A 21,497-nucleotide genomic window follows, 5' to 3' on the forward strand; every position below is an offset into this window, starting at 1 on the left:
TTATTCATTCTTTAAAAATCTTTTAAGTTTGAGCTCACAATATGGCCAAACATTTTATGTGTTTGAGGCACAAAATTAATTTTCTCTTTACTCCTCTTAGCTTTGTGTACTTGTTTAAAATAATTTATTTAAAACATTTGAACGTTAGTATTTAAAATAACAAAGTTATTTTAAAATTTATCTTCTGCTGTTCCTGTTGTTCCTTTACAGCAGTCCATACCAAAGTTACAAATATCCAGAATTCGATGCAAAAATACAAATTCTTGCAGGAACTCCAGCTACACATTTTTATTATTTGGTATTCAGGATACATATCTTAGTGAATTCTGAGTTTACTGAAACCAGTGAGTCAGACTCAGTCCACTCATTGCTCTGGATCAATCCAGAATGAATGTTAAGTACTCTTTCATCAGCAAATGAAGTTTTCAATAAAAATCAAAAACGTATGCCTACTATCTAGAAAGTAGGCTGAAGACTTCAAAGGAAGAACTTCCCATTCAGAGATAGCATTCATATGAAATAGCTTTTGAACATGTAGCCTCTTCTTTCCTAAAGTACAAAAACAAGTGGCTTCTGTAAAGGTTTATGTTGGTATGGATTTCAGCTGTGCAAACTATATGGCAAACAGTACAAACTGGGCTCATAAATACTTGGAAAAAATACAAAACAGCTTCAAACAGACTAATATTAAATTACTGGAACTAGTTCAAAAACTCCCAGACTTTACTTGAATCCTGTATCTTGATTTGTGTAAACCAGAATGACTTAAAAAAAAAAAAAATTACTCAACTACCTCCAAAACCCAAAGGAATAGTGGAAGGGTTTGAAAGAATCTATACAGTGTGTGCAGGCAGCGAAAAGAAAAGAAAAGAAAAGAAAAGAAAAGAAAAGAAAAGAAAAGAAAAGAAAAGAAAAGAAAAGAAAATGTTTGATTGCTCACTGGAAAAAGATCTGATTTGGAAAGTCACTCAGCATGCAGAAATCCAGCGAATACCTGCAAGACGCCCAGCATCTCCAAGCAGTGCACTAGTTTGGATTTGGTATTTTGTCATGCTTTTCATAGCTAACTGTTCAGAATTTATAAAATGAATGCTTAAGAGAAAAATTAATTCAAATACACCACCACCAACAGTTCAAACATTTTACTAAATCAATTCACACATTTTCAAAATTGTAAATATAATTAAGGACAACAGGGCTTCTGTATTTTTTCTTCCAGATTTATCATTAAGACAATAAACAAACACAAATTAGGTTTATAGCATCTGTTCTTTAAAAAAAATGAAAGGAACGCCACTCAATGTATTGATAAAGCACCACAACACAGTTACAAAATAGGGTCTGCCTGATTCTTTCACAAGTAGAAGACTACATACTCCTAACAGCTTTCTGCTTCAATCCATACTTCATTAAAATAAAACTATAAAATCTCCTAGATTACACTAAATTCAGACGATGCCTGGTATACAGTGCATTAACAGCAGTAATGCCAACTATCAGTGCCAACATAAAACATTTTAGAAAGAAAAATAAAAAACAAACCAAAACAAACAAACAAAACCAAAAAAACCACTTTTATTCCCCTAAATGAGCAAAATTTAAAATGAGGGATGCTCTGCTTCACGATGAGTTAAGGATTTGGGGAGGAAGAGGATGACAGGTAAGTGGGCTGGTACTGCAGCTTTCTAGGCTTAGTTGGCATCTAATTTGGCCATTTCCTGCACATATATCCCTATACTCTCACTGTCAAAGAGCACAAAATACACCGTCTTGATTGAAGAGGACATTGTTGACACAAAATAGCTGGAGATGGCTTTCAGGATCAGCTGAGCAGCCGTTTGCTTTGGGAAGCCATTTCTAGCAGGAGAGAGGGGAAAAAAAAAAGGAAAATCAAAACTTGCCAAACAAGCATTTGGTAGTATAACCTTGCAAGGAATGCTCAGGATCTTCTTGTATGCAGCACAGTAAATAAAGCTACAGAGCAGGTGTTTACAAGCTGAATTAGAAGCTACAAACTTGTTTGTTTAGGCCGGACTTAAAATGTTCAAACAATTTTTAGAAAAGGGTRCTTGCAGAAAAAAAGCACTTCCAAAATAGTGGAATATAGAGTCCATACTCATTAACAGGTTGAACCTTACAATATCTGATGGCTCAATTACCCTCCTTTGACAGACAAGTAAACCAATGCCCAAGCAGGCTAAAGCATTCATGAAAGCTGCATATATGTTAGAGTTGCACAGTTAGACTTACCCTGAAAAGAGACCAACCATTAAAGAAGAAAAACAGAAAGGGATACCGAAAACAAAGTATGAAAAGATGCAAAGAACAAAAATGACTTTACCAGTATTAATGGTTAATAACATAGTAAAACATTAAACAAGTTACTTATAAAATCTTGCTACAGACTGAAAATGAAGAGAGAATGAGTTCTGGTAGTTTGGTAGTGAGAAAAAACACTGRCAACAGTGCTTTCTCAGATGACAAACTTGCGCATGGCTGAATTTCAGAAAGGTATACACAGCCTGGGGACACTTACAGGCTTTTTCACATTTACATCTAGTAGCTGTTGTCTGAAAGTCTCATCTAATCTTAATGTAAGCCAAACACACATAGAATGGCTTGAAAAAAGCCACGACCTGAACTGTAAGAGAGTTTTATAGGCTGTGGTTAAAACCTGGAATTACCCTTGGTAACTACTTTGAAGATGGTCRAGATGACGCAGGCTTGCCCTAGCTTTGCTGAGGCAGCCCCAGTGAAGTGCACTGCAGTAGTCAACCTGAAGGTGATGAGATGTGATCGTTCTGCTCAGAATAGTACCCCAGTGCAATTTGAAAGAGCCCTGTTGAACATCACCTGGTTGCTTGACACATGCACGCGTACACATACACACTGTCAATACTCCCTGTTAAAAAGTGTCGATCTACTTGAATCTTTCTTAGCTATAGGATAATAAGGAGATAGTGAAACTATTTTCATAAGAATTTTCAATACTCAAAGATGGATGGTACTTGACAGCTGGAAGTTTAATAACAGCAGTATTTTGTCCATCTTTCCATCCATTTTGTTCATCATTCTAATTCCATTAATTTAGTGATTTCTTTTCCTCCTTTATTATAGTAGATGAATTTTTAGGAGAGGGAAGAAACAATAGCTGTTTTTGACTAAAGCTATAGTCACCTGAAAGCTAGCAGAATGCAGCTACTGTGCAGAGTATGACTGTCTATGGAACTAATTATTCTGTCTGTATTACATCTTCCTAGTATCTGTTGCTCATAATTATATATGGCAAGGATAAATTTCTCAGTAAGCAACTGCAGTGGGAAGGGTGGCACAGTCTGAGTTAATGATGYGGAGGGTAAAGTAATCTCTCTGGAAGATCTTCTAGGCTTATACAATGTCCCTTCTGCCACTGGTCACAAGAGGACTATGCTAGCCAGCATCCTCAGCACAGAAGCTCTTGTTGGAAGAGCTCATGAAATTAATGCTGCTCTTTTGGAGGAGGAGGAAGGGGAGTCTCATGGACAGCAGCAGCAGAAAACCAGCAGGCTGCATGCAACTGAAGTAGCATGAACCTCTTTGTGACAGGTCTGATGAGTGTGATCCAGTCTTCTAATAGAGTTGTGCGTCTCTACAGCAACAACATTAATTTAATGAACTTGTCAGGAAGAAGAAGAGAAGTGAAAGGAGCAGAGGAAAGGCTTTTAAAGATGCATGTTTTCCTGGATTGTAAAGACTATACTTTCCAGTTACATAAATTCACCTTTATTTCTCTACAGACTGCTACCAATGTTTCACCTCACTACAAATTATATCTTCTTTCTCCCTCTCCTTATTGTAGTTCAGACCAATTTCCTCATAGAAGCTACTTATTTCTGTACAAATCTCCAAGCTCCCCATCTATTAAATAAATCTACATTACAGCAATTAAACTGTAGCTTTGAGAGATTTATCTTAGTTCCAGCCCTCACTAGGCTACTGGAATACTGTAGTGATGGAAACGGTATAACAAGCTTAAAGAATGCAGAAGAATTCAGAATCTTCTACTAATGGAAGTTCTGCCACTGAATTCAAGCACAGCATGCAATGTCTCCAAGGAAGAACAGCAAACAATTACATTTTTCTTTCCAAGGAAGTTTAACATGGGAAAGGGAAATGGGGGAAATAGAGATGTCATTTAACACACCTTCTTTTAGACTATAGAGTGTGATACTGTCCTAAAATACTGAGGAATAGTATTAATACTTTGCAGATTACACACACAGCTGAGTTTCTTAGTGTTTGCTCTTCAAAGAAGCAGGGCTAAATTCGCCTCTGGCTTTAACAGGTGCAGTATGGCTTGGCACTTGCTCACTGGACCATCACCAAACTCTGATGATAGAATACTGTTGTACTCTCCCTCTTATTACATGCTGCAAGAAGCAAAATGAGAAAGGCAACTACCTATGTCATGGACCACTTACTGCACATTACCTTACCATAAAATACACTTTAAGAGCAATTCTGTGGTAGTGCTGCATATAATGTGATACTATATATGCTGCATGAAGATAATGCTTGTGATATTTCAAAAATGATGACATGAAATAGCACATGCCATTTCCCTCCTTTCTGAAAATACTCTTATTTTTTCTTTTACTAAAATTACTTCTACTTAAATAAAGAAAAGCAAGAAGTATTGTGAAAAAACCTGTACTTTTCCAAAGGCAATTTAGCCGGTCCAGGAAGAATTAGCTATGTGACAGGGTAACCCACTGAGAGCATATTTTGGACACAGAAGCTACTTCCTACTGTTGCCTTACACAGAGGAAAGGGCATGGAGTCAGTATGCCTCTGCATTCGATCACTTGCTATTTACTTAAGGATGCTGCATCCTGGCATATATTAAATGGGCCTTCAAAGAATTTTGGTGCTGAGCAGGAATAGTCATACAGGTCAGCATCAAAATCAGGGCAAACACTGAGAGGCTCAAAGGGGACACTGAAGCTCTACGACCTTCACTCCAGTAGTGTTCCAGCAAGGTGGTCACAGCAGAGCAAATGGCAACAGAGCTGCCTCCAATTTCAAGGAGGCATGCACACATGGAAGCTGACTAGGGCCAATGCCTCAAAAAAGGGAAAGAGAGAGTGGAAAAATCACAAGTAGGACACTGACCAGTGGCCATGTGTGGGCTGCAAGAAGCCTTGAGTCTACTGGTCTGAATTAAATTCTCATAAAAAGGCAGCCTGAGACTTTAGCCAAGCCARTGTCAATTCAGATCAAAGTCAGAGCCTCAGAATGAAATTCCCACTCAGAGCATGATTTTATGCTCAATCTCAAATTCTTCTTTCCCTGTTCTCCTGCTGGCCCTACCAGAGTGAACTCCAAGCTACCTTTGTACAGCACCCAACTTGTGCTTTCCACAAGTTGGCTGTGGCTAAGCATCTGGCCCACTGAATGCTACAAACATGCTATTTTATTTCCCCCCATGATTTATTTGAACTGCCCTCATGTAATCCCGTTCCTCAACCATAAAAGAGAATGGAACTGTTTATGTGGGTTTATTGGGTGATGTCTGCTTGACAGATGTCTGTACCAGAACAGCTGCATACATGTGCTGTCTTTGGCATTTGCTGTCCTTAAAAGCTTTAATTTTTTATGCTTTTGACTTTATGAAAACAAGTAGAGTATTGTCAGAATATATTTTTTTCTTCAAAATTAATTTATGCTTGAATATCTCTAAATAAAAAAGGGAAAATATAAAACCTCATGTATTTCCCAAGGCTTGTTGATTCCTCTCCATCYTTCAAAAACATCACTTCAGTTGGCTTGAGTGAGAATTATGTGCATATGCCAAGTTGACAACACAGCCACAAATCTTGTCTGTCAGTAACCAGATTTGATAACAGAATGTGAATCATACGATTATTCAGGGTTTCATCATGTTCCAACATGAAGCAACTACTTCACAACGACGGTTGTGAATGGTTTCTTACTGGAGCTATCCAGTGAAAAAAGGACTCTAGGGAAGATACTTTATACGGCCTCGTTTTAGACATCTAAACAAACTGTTCCACAGACACTCTATAGTCAGTGGAGGGATATAGTTTCTCCCCAAAAGCAATTCAGAGACCAGCCTAATTCAGTTGTGCTGGATTACTGTCCAGAAGAGCTCCTCTTTTTACTGACTAGTCAACTAACTTGACAGCTAATTCAGCTGGTCAGTATGAATCCTACATTTTCTCTATAGTTCTACAAAGCTGGCTTATGTTACCTCCTTAAAATGTCATTCATGTACATCAACCTTTTTCTGAAGCTCAGTCTGATGCAAGCTGCTTAAATTTATTGTCCCAGTGAAACTTCTATATCTTTCTTGGCATTCACCCCAAAAGCTCAAATAATACTTTCTGCCCTACACGGAATATGCAGGAATTAATCTCATGTTGCAACATGGCACAATGGGAATAATATTCTCGCTGAAGAGGACCAGCCAACTACTTCTATGGCAAATTCAAAGTAGCAGTTGTTTAGGGTTAAATACCCACTGTAATTCAGCATGAATTTGGTCCTTGGTCTTTATACTGAGCAACCATTAAGGGCCAAATGGTCCAGCTGCACCCCTCTGCCTCCCCAAGAGCCTCTAATTAAAATTATAATCCATATTTAGACTTTTAGGAATGTGATCCAATTTTCAAAGGCATTAAACGTCCTATCACAGCTAGAGGACCTTAACTTTAGACTTTGGCTTTCAAAAATCTTGGCAAAGACTTTAAGGCCYTTTTTTCTGGAAGAGTTCCATGATGTAAACTGTGTGGAATTCAGCTTATGGATTTTGGGAGAATGCTTGAAGTGACTCTGCAAATCCTTAGAATCAAGGCATTTCAAGCCTGATGCTTAAACTAACGCTAAGACATGTCTTCTGACTATCCTATGTAATGCATATATAGTAGTAGGTTTAATTATGCAGTAAAACTAGGTTAAATAGATCCCTTTTCTTCATGCTGTCCTCCACATCCTCAATTTATATGAACAAACTGATAGAGTGAAAAGAAGTCTTTTAATATGCTCTTAAAAAGTATATTAACCTATGTGTATGCTTTAAGTTTGTGCAGGATCATTGCTAGACCTGCCAAAGTTAAACTAGGATTCAGGAGAATATTCTAGGTTCCATGTGCAGCTTGAATGAATCTACAAGAAATATTTAATTCAGGGAATTGATCTAAATGAACAAGAATAGTGTTATTATTGTAGAAAAAAAGAACTGGAACATATGTGATGGCATTAGAAAATGTGACCAGTTTGACATCAAGTACAGGGTTTGCCTAACAGCCTTACCTGCCACTGCCAATTGAAGGAAATGCAATTGATTTCAGCTTCTTTTCATCAGCCAGAGCCAAGCAGTTCTTCACTGTCTTTTCCAGTAGCTCCTCACATTTGTCTGAGCCCCAGCCTGGGCTATTACAGTGGATCACAAACTTTGCAGGCAATCCATGGCCAGCACTGACAACAGCTAGTCAGAAACGAAAGTGAAATTTAATTGCTTTCCTCTCATTAGGATTAAAAGAGTGCATATGTGATTAAAATAGCAAACAATTGACAGACATTCCTTTAGCCCCTGTGAATGTTTTAGATTACAAATCACACTGGCTTAAAATACAACATGATTACAGAGACTTTGCATTTTCCATTTCCAGCTGCATTTCACTGTGGTAATTTATAAATCATAGCTATAATAGAGCTTATTTTAGAGAGAGTAAGAATTCATGACTGACATCAAAGGAAACACATTTATACTGGGGATTGTGCAAACTTGTGTAACGTCTAAGCAGAAAGGCAGTAATCTGTCAGAATGTAAACCCATTCAAAGGATGATCTTGCTTTGGTTCCGATTTTATTGCAGAGCTACAGTAAATGTCAGGATAATACACTGCTAAGAGTTATGACCTCTGTGCCCTTTAGCTATTCTTGCTAAATACACAGTTTGTTTAGTCAGCTTCTGATCAGACTGCAGCCAAACTGGGATCAGTTCAAAGCTATTGGTGTTCTGCAAACTGGTAAGGAAGGCTAGAAAAGAGGTGAATTATTTAAGATTTCTGAGTAAGTGTAAAGGAGGCATTCTGGGCCTGGTTTTATTCAAACTTTTTGTGTATGGGTCATCTTAGATTGCTTAAACAATGTCGTTTTCTAGTTTTCCTCTTTCATCATATTTTTTGACAGACTGTTGGACAGGAAGCATTTACAGATTTGCAGTGTTTGATCCACTCTGCTTATATACCAATAGGCAAGGCCTTGTATGTACAGAGAATTGAAAGTGATTTTTTCACCGTGCTAACTGTATATTATCCCATGATACAGACATGGATGTGTGGGGATTAAGCAGACACGGGAGAGCCTGCAGCCAAACTACCAGCAGTCAGTGAGTCTCCAGAATAGTGGCTTTCTCCCAGCAGGACATATTCTGGATTCACTGCTTCCCATCACAGAGCAACAACAGACTGWGCTCTGCCTGCCAGAAAACAGGATAACAGGATCATTGCCATTCTGAACTCACAGGTCTGCGGTTGCAATTAAAAACTTGTAACTTTGGTTTGCTAAAAGAAGGACAGAAGAAAAATACTCTTTTCACAAGCTCATGGAACAAAAACCGTGTAGTCTCAAAACAGCATGCACYGAACCTTCACAGAGCATCAGCCCTCTAAGAGGCTTTGGGATATAATCATACATGCTYATAAATGTATAGGTATACACAGGCATACACATATAGGGATCTTGCTTCTTTAAAAACAATAATAAAAATACTAGTAATTAAAAAAAATCAGGTCTGTAAAGGTGCTTAAAGGCCAGAAATTCTCTACTCCATTCTGGAATGTTTATGAGGCATTTTGCTATAAAAATATCATAGAAATAACTCCTGGRGCCTTATCATCACATATGGATACTATTCTGTAGCTGCTGCAGAAAAGAAAAAATAGACTTTCTCATGTGGCAATGTGACTGAATCAGAATTACACTAATCAGAAGTGTAAATTTTAAGGGACTTTGGAATCACATACATTTATATTTTTATAGGTTTGTAGATTCTCAATATACTGAATAATCTCAGTGTTAGGCAATTTTAATTTGTCATAATGTGCATCTAAAACGTTGGCAAATTCAGAATACAYCATAAATCCAAGAAAAAACTAATAAAAGCAGCTGACATCTCTCTAGTCAGATGTGGAATGCTGATGATATCTCCATACTGAAAAATAAAATATTGTATTGATACACATCACCAACTTCAGTATTTCTGAGATAGGAGTGTTTTCTAGGGTAGTAATTAATTAACTCATTAAGATTCTGTTGAGGACACCTCTAAATTATCAAAAGCAATGCTCACTTATTTCACATAAAAATATTCCGAAAGGAAAAGTACATGATACTATTTCTATTAATAAAAAACATGGACAAATTCTGGACTAATTACTATTATATGCACAGTAAGGATCCTGGTTATTGGTAGATTAAAGGAATATCCATATAATTGAGAAATCTGTGGAAATGAGTTGTGTCAGTTCTACTCTAGAGCCCTCTAACACGTCTCTAACAGTCAGTTTCTGCTCCCCCTCAGTCTAAAACTGCCAAGCTGACCTCAAATCTGAGGAATGAATTGGYGGCTGAGAAAAAAAAAATCTCTCTCCAATTTGAAATCTAGTTTTGAGAACAYTTTGGCCTAGCTACCGGATAGCTTGATAAGGAATATTGTACAGAAGTGAGCAAAGAACAGGCGAATAATTGATTCTACATTTTTTTGCAAAACAAAAATTCCAAGAAAATGTTATCAAAAATTTAAATGAAAACCAATCCAGGAAAAAAAAATTGCATTAAGCACCAGAAGTAAACAGTCATAATTTCTCCTGTCACAGCTGAAGTCTTAGATCTCCTCCTCAGCTTTAGTTAGAATTCATTTACAAAACTACACGCACTGTATTTATTTTCATAGCATAAACACAGATGGCAGAATCAGAGYTCTATATGAACAACATGTATCAGCAGTTTCACAGATGGTGTAAAATTACATACTGTGATTTATCAAACTTTCCTACTCTACTTTACAATATTATTCTCAGATATTACACAAATTTTGATAACAAGACATTGAAAAATCATAAGCTTTTAYAGCGATGACTAAACAAGGTATGTAAGCAGATGCTTAATTTTAAGGAGGTGCTTAAGTTTAGTCATAGTCAGAAAAGCAGACGTTTAACAGGGTTGAACTTCATCTGTTCATGAAAATAGGCACCTAATTAACGTATGTGTGTGTCTATGTGAACAGCTTCTTCTTATTTGTAACATTGCATCACTATACCATTTTCCAGATGCCTTGATATGGTTACTTGAGATGCTATGTATGTATTTTAACATTTGAGAATACAAATATCACATAACCCAGCAATACTGTCTGGGGATAACGTGAACCCGAAGGGATTCTCACACAAGCATTGTGCTGAAAGGAGCTTGGTTAATTTACTGCAGTGAAGACTGCGGCACACAGCAAGAACACGCTGCCCACCGTGCTCATTTGTGGCCCCCCGAAGCGCAGAACCTCACCTCCAGCTATGTCCAATGGTCCGTTCTTTTTGCGAAGCTCAATGACAGCTTCCACAAACTCCTTGCCGCCTTTCTTTTCCAAAGTGCTCCCTGAACAGAGAATTGTTATTTTACTCCTCTGATCCCAGGCTTCCACAGCACACATGTGACTGATCATTACTTGCAATTATATAATTCTAGATTTTTCTGCCCAAACATTTTTTGGGGACTGCAAAGTAAGATCTAAACCTTTTGGGACTTCAAAATTAGCTAGTCATTAAAAACAACAACAACAACAACAAAAAGAAAAAACCAAAGACGACAACCCTAACAACCCAAAAACCTCACATCTGTATCCCTTGCTAACATTCTCAGACTCTGATTTTAATGTCACTACATCTGACATGACATCCCTATCTCCTCCTTTATCACGAGCATCTGTTAGTGTGACATGTTCCAGAAGAATGTGCTAGCTCAAGGGTGTTGAAGGTTCATAATTCCTTCCCCTAAGATTCATTTCCCCTCTCTCTTATAAATTGTTTTAAAGAGCCATTTGCCACAATAAGAATTTGAAACTCACCTGATCTTGGTCCCTGACCCCAACAGGTGGCACCAGGAATGAAACAGTCTCGTGAGTGCAGCGGGCTGCTTTACTTGGTAACTGCCCAGCTTGTTGAGCCACCTTTAACCAAGAGGAAGAGCCTCAGAAATAAGGAGAATCTCTAAGGAACATATTCCTCCAATGAACTTCTCTAACTACTGCTAAGGAGCTGGACAAAGTCAGTCTGGGAAAAGAAGAGCTGTGCAGTGTTTCAGGGCAACCAAAAGGTATGCAGTTTACAAAGGCAGTCCATCACTAAATGGTTTAGATCTTATTTTGCAGCTCTAGTTTTAGATAGTAATATAAAAAACAGCCCAAGAAAGCATTTTCCTAACTACATAAGTATCCCAAATAAATTTTCACTATGCATATTAATTATAAAGATAGATAAGTAAGAAGCAGTGGAATCATAAAGGCTCTGATTTCTTACTTTGAAAACTGTTTTCCAAAAATTCAGAACTACGATCTCTAAAAGTCTAGACATTTGTTTGGTGAAACCTCTTACTTTCACTGACGAAGAAAGAAAAACTGCATTTTCTGATGGAAGTGCACATACTACATGCCCAAGGAAGCAGAGCCCCTCCTCCAAGATTTAGTTAACTAAATAGGGTTATAGCTCTAAGAGCACTGCAAGATGTTTCTGCTTTGACATCACCRTCAATTTTTTTCCAAAATGAACATTAAAAGCGTGTTGAAAATAACTGAACGTACTTGTTTTTTCACTTAAAAACTATGAATCATAGAATCAGTAAGGTTGGAAGGGACCTCTGGAGATCATCTAGTCCAACCTCCCTGCTCAGCAGGGTCACCTAGAGCATGTTACACACGGTTGCATCCAGGTGGGCCTTGAGTATCTCCAGAGAAGGAGACTTCACAGCCTCTCTGGGCAACCTGGTCCAGTGCTCTGTCCCTCTCACAGGGAAGAAATTCCCCCTCAGGGTCAGGCRGAACTTCCTGTGCTTCAATTTCTGCCTGTTGCCTCTTGTCCTGTMACACGGGACAACTGAAAAGAGTTTGTCCCCGTCCCYTTGACACCCTCCCTTCAGGTACTTGTACACATTGRTAAGATCCCCTCTCAGTCTTCTCTTCCCCAGGCTAAAGAGGCCCAGCTCTCGCAGCCAATGTCTAGGACCCTACCTCTATTTTTGCTATATRTAGTCTATTGTCTTTGGGGTAAAAAGCTGAAGATAATTTTTTTTAAAAAAGCTTTTATTTTGCTTTCTTCATAACTAATTCACAATGAGCGTTTGCCGAAAGCTGGAATGCAAGGTTTGGCTGTGTAGGTCAGAGTTTAATTTGCTCCTTGTAATCATTTTAGCTTTTTTTATATAAACACTTTGGTCTAAGTTTATTTAGACAAACTCCTCACTAAGATTTTTCCAAAACTCAAAGTTATCTATGCCTGTGCAACTGAGTGGAAGACACTTTATTACAGATTGCTAAGACATTAATGTTTGTATTTGTAGCAGAAAAGTGTCTTAAAAGAGTGTGCGAGGAAAAGAGATCTACCCCCAGAACAGAGGTGCTGAGAAACATGTTGCATTTCAAAAGCATAATGCTATTATATGCCAGATAGCCTGATATACAGTGCCTTTTGCTGAACCTGTTTAATAGATACAGCAAACACTAGGGTTTTGGAAAATCACTCTGACAAGGAACGGATGGGTATGGATAGGGACAGTCCTCCATTCTAGTTATATTCTTGCTGTATATATTCCTTATCAGTCCAGTTTATATATATATATATAAACTCAAGTATATATATGTACACACACATATGTATGTATAGTCCAGTTATATTCCACTTGAGTCTGTGAACTCAGATCAGCCCTAAAACACAAGACATTTTCAATCCTTAATATCTCTTGTTTCAAGGGGAAACATAATTAAGCTTTGCACAGACCTACAAACAGAAGAGATCTGTTAACCAGGTTATTTCTCTGCCATTGCAAAGCTGTTGTACGTTTAATGGAATTTAGCCTAGTTTGGTTTAATTCAATTTAGAAAGATCAGATTTTTCCCTTCTACTGGGAATTAATTTATAATTAAAAGCAATGAACAACCTAAGCAGCTTATGTCACATAAATTTAACTCTCTTTGCAGTTCTGGTGCAAAGAGCAGAAGTATTTGGTATGAATCAGTGGTGTTTTCTGCATTTAATCCACAATGATGTTCTTTTTATAATTAATAGTGAAGGTTTACTATGAAATTACATTCAGAACAATGTTGTATATTAGCTCCATCCCAGAAAGGACATACTGTATTTTAACTATTTTCCACTACATCAGTAAGTTTCTTGATGGAAGTCTTGCTTCACAGCTTCAAGGTTAGTAGCTTATTTACTCATAGGCATAAATATGTGTCACTCCCATGAGAATTAGGTCATTATCTCATGCTTTCCAAGCAGGCATTGATATCAGTGTTGAAAACAGCGTTAGCAGAAATTTAGGCTCTAACACTCTCAAGATAAGCCCCCAATACATTTAAATTGTTAGGGAAAAAATAAAAATTAAAAAAAAAATTTAGATGGGTAAAAGTTAATCACTGGCAGCTAAGCATTTGTGCACTTCTATTCTTTCTTACAGCAGTCAGAGGTAATAGGAACCTACACTAAAGTATGAGCAGTGCAGCTTTGAGAATTTTCTTTGTAGGGTAGCTTCAAAAGCATTTGTCAAAGGATAAGAGACAAGCACATTAGCTAAATGAATCTGACAGACCTTAGAAGCATATTCCTGAGATACAGGGTTATTATGACACTTTTCTTCTTTTAATGTCTCTGCCTAAGATTGTTTAGCCAGCCAAGTCACAGCTGTTCTTGCTTCTACAGGATATACAGAGCTGCATTTSTCCAGGCATTACTCAAAAAGCAGCTCCTTCAGAAAAAGCAGGTGTTGCAAAACCTGCCAGCTCGGCAGGAGAACACACGTCCCTCCAAGCCAGTACTGAAGCAGTGCCTCAGGCAAGAAGGGACACCATYTGCATAGTGATGATGAGGTTAAAATAAGATGTAAAACCGAGGCTAGGATCATGTGACTTTTTTTGTAAAATATGGTAGGTCATCACCCTTATCAGCAACTTTTTTGTTCAGCCCAACTTCTGATTTGCCTTCTTAAATTACCAAGGCAGTTCAACAAATACTGTTAACCATTTATGAAAACCTTTGAAATACTGCACTGAAAGGTGCATACAGGGGCATACTAAGGTAAGAGTTACTCAGGGGAACCATAAGATACTGAATTAAGACTTCTGTCTTTTAGTCTATCATGCCTTCTCTCATCAGTGTAGTTCAGATGACCACCTGAAAAACATATGTAGCAACACTAGACATGCGTGCCTGTGATTATAAGGGCAGCTCAGCAGGACTGTGAAGGTTAAACTGTTCCACAAATTGTGAAAAAACTAACTGATCCTAAGAGTTCAAAAATTCCAGATGGGTGAGATCCAGCATGTCAGATGTGAACATCTGAAACTTGGCATGAAGAGAGTGTACTGGAACCAGTCAGAAATCTAGTCAGAAATCAAGACTCAAACTTTATTCAAAACAATGTGTTTAACATGTCAAACAAATAATGCAGCAATTCATTTTCCTTGGTCACATGCCTGTGTTGAACATACTGTTCTTGCACTTCAAATTTTGGTGGTGCATTCTATTATTACTCTTGAAAGTCTGATTTGATGATAAAAATCAGAAATGTCTACTGAGTTTGCACTTACTCATTTCTTTTTATTGTTGGTCAGGACTGCTGGAAGCGAGAAATGAATGCAAATCTGCATAGCTACAACAAGCTTGTGGCTGCTGATTTACCATGCACACACATACAAACTCCGCAGCACTGAACTTTCCATTACCTACTTCACCACCGGTGTAGAAGTCAGAGTTTGTCGGGTGAACGACAGCATCACTGTCGATCGTGGCAATGTCAGCCTGTACAACTTGCAACTACAACAGGTAAACAGATGTATATCAACCACGTTGGACAGAGACCCAGCACAGGCTCTACATTTACACATGTACCAACGTCCATATTTTCCTACCTGTACACCTCCAAACCTTGCGCCAAAGGAGTATGCTGAGTTGTGTGTGCAGGTGTGTGTAGAGAAAGGGGTGTAGGGAACAGGAAGAGGAATATTGAGCATGACATGTTCAAATAAATGTTAAAATGACAAGTCAGAGCAATCACATGAGATCATTTCCAAAGTTTTAAAATCAGCTAATACCCCATTTCACTTTGCAGAAACCTAGAACAACCAGTACCCCATAGCGCATGACACTAAAATATGGAATCTGTTTAAGAAAGAAATTCAGGATCATCAAACCAAACAAAATAATTAGTTTCTCCACTTTGTCAGCATCAAAAAACTGACAGGCACTAATTTTAAAAATTACAATGTTTCATGACTTAGTTTCTAAAAATGACAGTCTCCTTCATGTGGAGAAAGCCACATATTTGCAGGCAGGATTGTACTGTATTCTCTTTAAAACTATAAATGATCCATCTCATACTTTAGAGGTAAGACTTATTTTCTAATTATGTGTCGGGCATACAGTTTTTCCTATAGCAGARTATTTTTTAAATTTTGCTCTTTATACAAGATACTATCTGTTTGGGACAGATATAAAAATACAAACATTTATGAAGATGGCTGATTCATAACTTTGCCGTCTTTTATCTTTTCCTTGTTAATTTACACATGTACTTTCCGTTAGGAAAAGCAGCAGTAGAAGAATTAAGAGCTGTATCACTGAGGAAGTTTTAAACATTTCTTTTTTACTTTTGATGAAGAACAGGCTGTTGTCAAAGAAGGATTTTTWAAAAAAAATCTGAAACAAGTGAGAAGCTTTAAAAGCGATACACACCAACTGTCTATCTTCAAGTTTTATGTTGCTCTAATATCGGTATTTGTTTTCAGCAGGATGTGAAAGTCACAGAGAGGAAGCAATTTAAGCATAATAAAAATAAATTATTTGACTGAATTAAATCAAGGTAGAAAGAAAATTTAGGTGTAATTAACTATTTAATCATCCCACTCTACAAGTTGCTACGCCTGCTCTGAATATCWGGAAAAAAAACAACAAAAAAAMCAGAAGCTGCAGTTAGGATGGAGAAACTGCTTATTTTGAAAACAACCTGACAAGAAAGTATTTTAGTCCTCAAAGAATCCACATAAGAAACCACCCAAAATAGCTAACAGTCACATATGATCATTATGGAAAAGAATTTAAATCATTTTAATGAAAATCAACTTGAAGACTAGCAATACATGCAAATATTCAGATTTGGTGAAAAGTCTTTGGAATATAGTTCTTCAACAGAACAAAACTCGGAAGATCTGAATTTCTGCTTTTAGTTTAATGTGTGAARTCCTAGAGAGTAAATTCTGGGTTCCATAATTTCCATGTGACCGTTAGTTGTGTCAACCCATGCCCCATTTACCTAGGTCATCTTTAAGGTCAATGTCAGCATTGGTAGGATTGATAATGGCCTCCACCTCGAAGCCGGCTAAATTACTGATTTCACTGTGAATAAGGTTCAGCTGAAAAGAAAAGCATGAGGTGGGAAATAACAGGACAGCTGGGAAATCACAGAGAAGCTGCAGAAAAGTGAGCTTTGCAACACAGATGGAGATAGCATCACTGCAAACAAATATGCAAAATAAAAGGCAGGTTGTAAAGGAGGGTTATTATCAAAAAAAATTCAAACACAAGACTCAAACACTGTTTACTCTGGAAGAAAATGATGTACCTGTTAACAAGCTCTATTTTGGCTTTATGCTGGCCATTATTTGAGATTCTTGTTTTTGCATTATAAAAGGGTATATGTTTGTCCTCAAAGTATAGAAGAAAGATGCTCCAACCCTTTCTTATACATCAGCTACAAGAATGTGTCATGACTGTTCAGAACTGAAACTGGATAAAGGATGGTCCTGCTTTTTTAAACCAGTAAACAAGAGCATGTCTTTGAGAAAACACGCATTTGTCTTTGTAGTTAACTCTATCCTAACAAGGGGACATGCTTATTCTTTCCACATTACTGGTCACCATAGTCTGTATAACAGTCTCTTCAGTTTCATTTGCACAGTTCTGCTGCCTTTGTGGAATGGCTGGTAAAGTACTTTAAATAGGCTCTGTTATGTATTTATCATTTATAATATAGGTACTCTGCAGTCCAGTGGAGACCTTTTATTTGCTTTATTCCCTCTAATCATTTATGAAAATAGCATTTTTAACTCCCCTCCCTACTGCATATGAGCTCCACCCATGTATTTTAAGCAAGTCTCCAAATTGTTACCTTAATCATTACAGAATTAGGATTTATCATGGGCATATAGCAAGGTGAGGAAGTCAGCAAAAAAATCTAGAGATTAGCCTCATAACTGCACTTCATGTTCTTAAAAAAGTAAARTTGATGAAATATGAGAAAGTGCAGATTTCAACTTCTAACAAAACAATTCAAGTAAGATTTGCAAACTATTATATAAAGTCAGAAGTCAAGTTCAAATGAGGAAAACAGGCCATCAATGGTAAGGGACTGACACTGCCATAACATACTACTGAGCATGTTTTTTGTAAATGCTTAGAGGTGTAACGTGATAGCACGATTTGTTTACTACCGAAAGTTTGGGTGTCTCATCACAGTCTGTGATCCACRCCACAGAAACAATTCCATAATTTGAGGCAATTTGATCTAAAGTCCAGACTCAGCAAAAGTAAAAACGGCAGCACACTGGCAGGTATGTGGGGAAGCTTAAAGCCAGAGGTTTGTAACACTGTTTTATAGCCAATGTTGGGAAGCCTGATTTCACACGCACCAAGTTTACTATCCCCAAATTAAAAAAACTAAAGTGCATAAAATCTTCCAGACTCTTTCATATGTGGAAGCACGTTATCTACATTATAGCTCATGCTTATATCCACAACCAGCATGTACATGCATTTAAAATGATTGTTTTAATAGCTGATTAGGCAATATGGGAAGCAATTATCAAAGAGAAAGTTCTTTGCAGTTGATTTATGCAAGTCCTGAAACCAGCTGAAATTAAGTGACACTTTCCTTCTAATCCAAAGCCCAGTGAATTCAGTCTATGAAGTATAACATTTCAGTGTAACAAAATACATTCAGACATGGCAATTATTTTCATCAATAGCTGAATTTCAACTGTTGGTTTGTAATCCATTTTTGTAAACTTAACTTTCATAAATCTTCTCCATGTGTATGTGAATTTACTAACATGGAATATGTGAGTCAGTTCATGAAACCGGTATGACTGAATGGATCATTTAAGGAGGCCAACATTCATACGTTTAAATTTAATGAAAGAAAGCATTTCCATTTCATTCATGTGATTATATCAATTGCCCTTCTTTTTCTTTTTAAAAGCCTGCAATTTCATGTAACTTGCTTGAGTAAACTATGTTCCATCAAAATAGGATGTTTTTTGGCTACAAATGAGTACACTTCAGCCCTGTACAGGTCTGTGTGGGAATGTGTAAAAAGATCTAAGAAAGCTTACTTTCCAAGTAGTTTAGAATCCTTTAATATTTGACACGTGGCAAGCTATTTATAGTTGAGTTTGAGTCTTGAGTTTGACTACAAGCAACTGCTGTTTAAAAAAAAAAAAAAAAAAGTCAAATCAAACCAAACCAAAATGTTAAAGAAACTTCATGAATTTTGAAATAAAAAAACAAAACCCAACAACAAAACACATGCACACACCAAAAGACTGTTCTGTGGAGATTTTAGTACTAATATGTACCTAAGTATGTTTTGTAATAGTTGACTCTTTTCGATTCCCTAATTCCCTGTGTTCTGCAAGGTTTTGCCTGACATCGATTAGCTGCAGAATAATTTAGTTTTATACCTTTACACTCTTTCTGCATCTATTCATATATGGCATTTACATAGCAACCAATTGGTAACTTAAATCTTAATTTAACTAGAAGAAGAAATACTTAAAAAGCTGACCATCACTGATAGGCTTGTGCTGGCAGCTAAGGAATATTTTGCTAAATTTTGCATTTACTGTTCAATGCACTGTTATCTAATTGCCAAATACTACAGTATACATCAAAAGCTCTCTTGTAGCATTAAATCCTTGTGTAAGTTAYTTTAAAATGCTACTATGCAATAGTATGAAACATATATTTTAGAGGAAAAAAGTGACCCCCTAGAGGGCCACATTTTATAAAAATAGCTACAACTTGTAAGTACACATACAACAAAGAATAGCCATAACTTTAGGTAAAATTTAAATTAAACATTAGATAAAATGCAGATGGCACTTAGCACATAAGTATTTTCTGAGCCAGTCCTGGATTTCTTATTTCAGACAAAATTATCTTTAAAGTCATGGAAATTTTGCATAAGTGAGGATTTTATTTTTTTATTACTTAAGAACAGTTTCATACAGAAAACTGAAGATGCCTGTTGCAAGCCAACATCCTGAGATCTTTTTTAAAGTCCAAATSCCAGTGCTCAGGCCTGAGGTCTTACTGAGTGCCTCTACTCCGTAACTATCTCAGAAGAACGAACTGGTTACTGTGCAGAGTATCAGATTTCCATTGGGATGGTATTTGTAGGATGCACAATCATTTAAAAATTAACTAGGTTTTAAAACTTTATGGTGTAATACTAATGCACTTCTACAGATATAATTGAATGGTTCTCTGCCATTTCCTGATCCCGAAGAATCTCTGAATTTGCCTGAATGTCAGCAAAGTTATTTCATGATTTTATGTGATAACAGTATATTTTAAAATCCGAACAATAGTCAGGTTTGCAGTGTTCTCAACTGCGTTTTAAGTAATTAAATATGGCAGGTATTAAAGACGGAGAGCCCATTCTTGCAAGAATGGCTTAATGGCTCTTAATGGCTCTTTAAACATTTTTCTTCTGCAAACATGGAGTCAAGAAGAAAGATTTTTCCTATTTAAGCCTTATGAGTGACTTGACAGGAAGAATAGGATTATTTCCTGGCTTTTCCACATCTAGTAGATAATTTCCTGACCTAGCAGATAGCACTTTTGCAGACCAGTTTACTAAACACGTTGTTATGGTGTTCAAGGAGGTCACAGGAGGTGTGAAAAACACTGACTGCTGTTTGGTTGTTTTTTCTGGTTTTCAGTTCCTGTGTTTGCATTATAGTTTATGTTTCTATTAAGAACATGCAGCTCACTGAAGTACACTGAAAAATCAATGTGTTTAAATTCAGAAACAATTAAGGTAATTTTGATCAATAAGAATATTTTTGCCTTTCAAATGGAGCAGCTCAAAATGTCTCAACCTATCATGCTTTCCCACCATCTATGTGAAGTGCATATATATATATATGTATGTATACATATGCACATACATACATATATATACTACTGTATCTCCATGTCACAGGTGGGGAAGGCAACAGAGAAAGATGAGCCAATTCACAGTATCTCTAAATCAAACAGAAGTATATGCCAAGAGTCAGTTTTCAGGCCTCTATCTGAACCACCTGAGCACACTGTCCTCTCCACCCATGAAAATAAGGGGTTTTGCCTTCCTCCAAATTCACATTTGAGAAGAGTGAGGCTATGATGAATAGAGAAAATTTCTCCTCCAGACAGGAAGCACCTTCTGTCCACATGTTCTTTGAAAACAAGTGACATGCATAGTCCTAAGGAACTTCTACTTTTCTTAAAGCCAAGCTGCAATACTACTCTTAAAATTACTATCTACGGTTTTAAGAAAATTATTAGATCATTATGTTTATGAATACCATGTGGCAATAATTTGAAAACTACAACAAAATATTCTTTTTTCTGGAAAAATACCATCAGACTTAACAGATTTAGATAAACATTTAAAAACCAATACTAYCTTTTTAAACAGCAATTGCATGTAGAAATCGCTAAGCAGAAGCATTTAATTGATTCAAGGTCACTAGAATTTTTTAAAGATAATTGTTTTATGGCATTTGTAAATTTTAAAAATAAAGCAATTTTTTGAAATTTCCATGTGTTGCTTAAATAATTAACAACTACCACCACCAATGAGGTCCCAGGCTGCTAAACTTAGCAACAGACATCCTGTCATACCCAGGAACGTCTCACCCAGATCATGCAAAAGGCACTTAAGGTTTAGGAAACAAGAAGCATTCAAGTCCCAATAATATCATCACTGTTACTGAAAGTTTTATCTTTGCCTTTTTATCACACACACAAAAAAATCAAACATGTTTTGATAATTTGGAAAAATGTATGTTTTGAAAAAAATAATATCTGGAGAATGCTCTGAAAAAGTTTTAAGACAGACCCAGCATAATGGGGTTTTTTTGCCTCTATGCTAAACAAAATTTCTCTGATGATTACAGTGCAAGT

General features: G+C 36.8%; 1 protein-coding gene across 5 annotated transcripts in view; it reads right to left on the reverse strand.

The window, feature by feature from the left end:
- Positions 1–1,127: 1,127 nt before the first annotated feature.
- Positions 1,128–21,497, reverse strand: part of MACROH2A1 (macroH2A.1 histone) — a 53,959-nt gene continuing 33,589 nt past the window's right edge. For 2 of the 5 annotated variants that reach the window (XM_085312817.1, XM_085312816.1), the window contains exons 6-9: positions 14,996–15,086; positions 10,567–10,656; positions 7,312–7,486; positions 1,128–1,857 (exon numbers count right to left, since the gene is read on the reverse strand). In XM_085312817.1, coding sequence (XP_085168943.1) covers positions 1,692–1,857; positions 7,312–7,486; positions 10,567–10,656; positions 14,996–15,086 — 522 coding nt within the window. In that variant the 3' untranslated portion in view covers positions 1,128–1,691. Of the gene's footprint in view, positions 1,858–7,311; positions 7,487–10,566; positions 10,657–14,995; positions 15,087–16,581; positions 16,682–21,497 lie in introns of those variants that run through there. The other 3 variants (XM_085312815.1, XM_085312814.1, XM_085312818.1) reach the window with 2 other exon arrangements.

This window comes from Rhea americana, unplaced genomic scaffold (genome assembly GCF_003343005.1).
Source record: "Rhea americana isolate MKP2758 unplaced genomic scaffold, rheAme1 scaffold_37, whole genome shotgun sequence".
NCBI lineage: Eukaryota > Metazoa > Chordata > Aves > Rheiformes > Rheidae > Rhea > Rhea americana.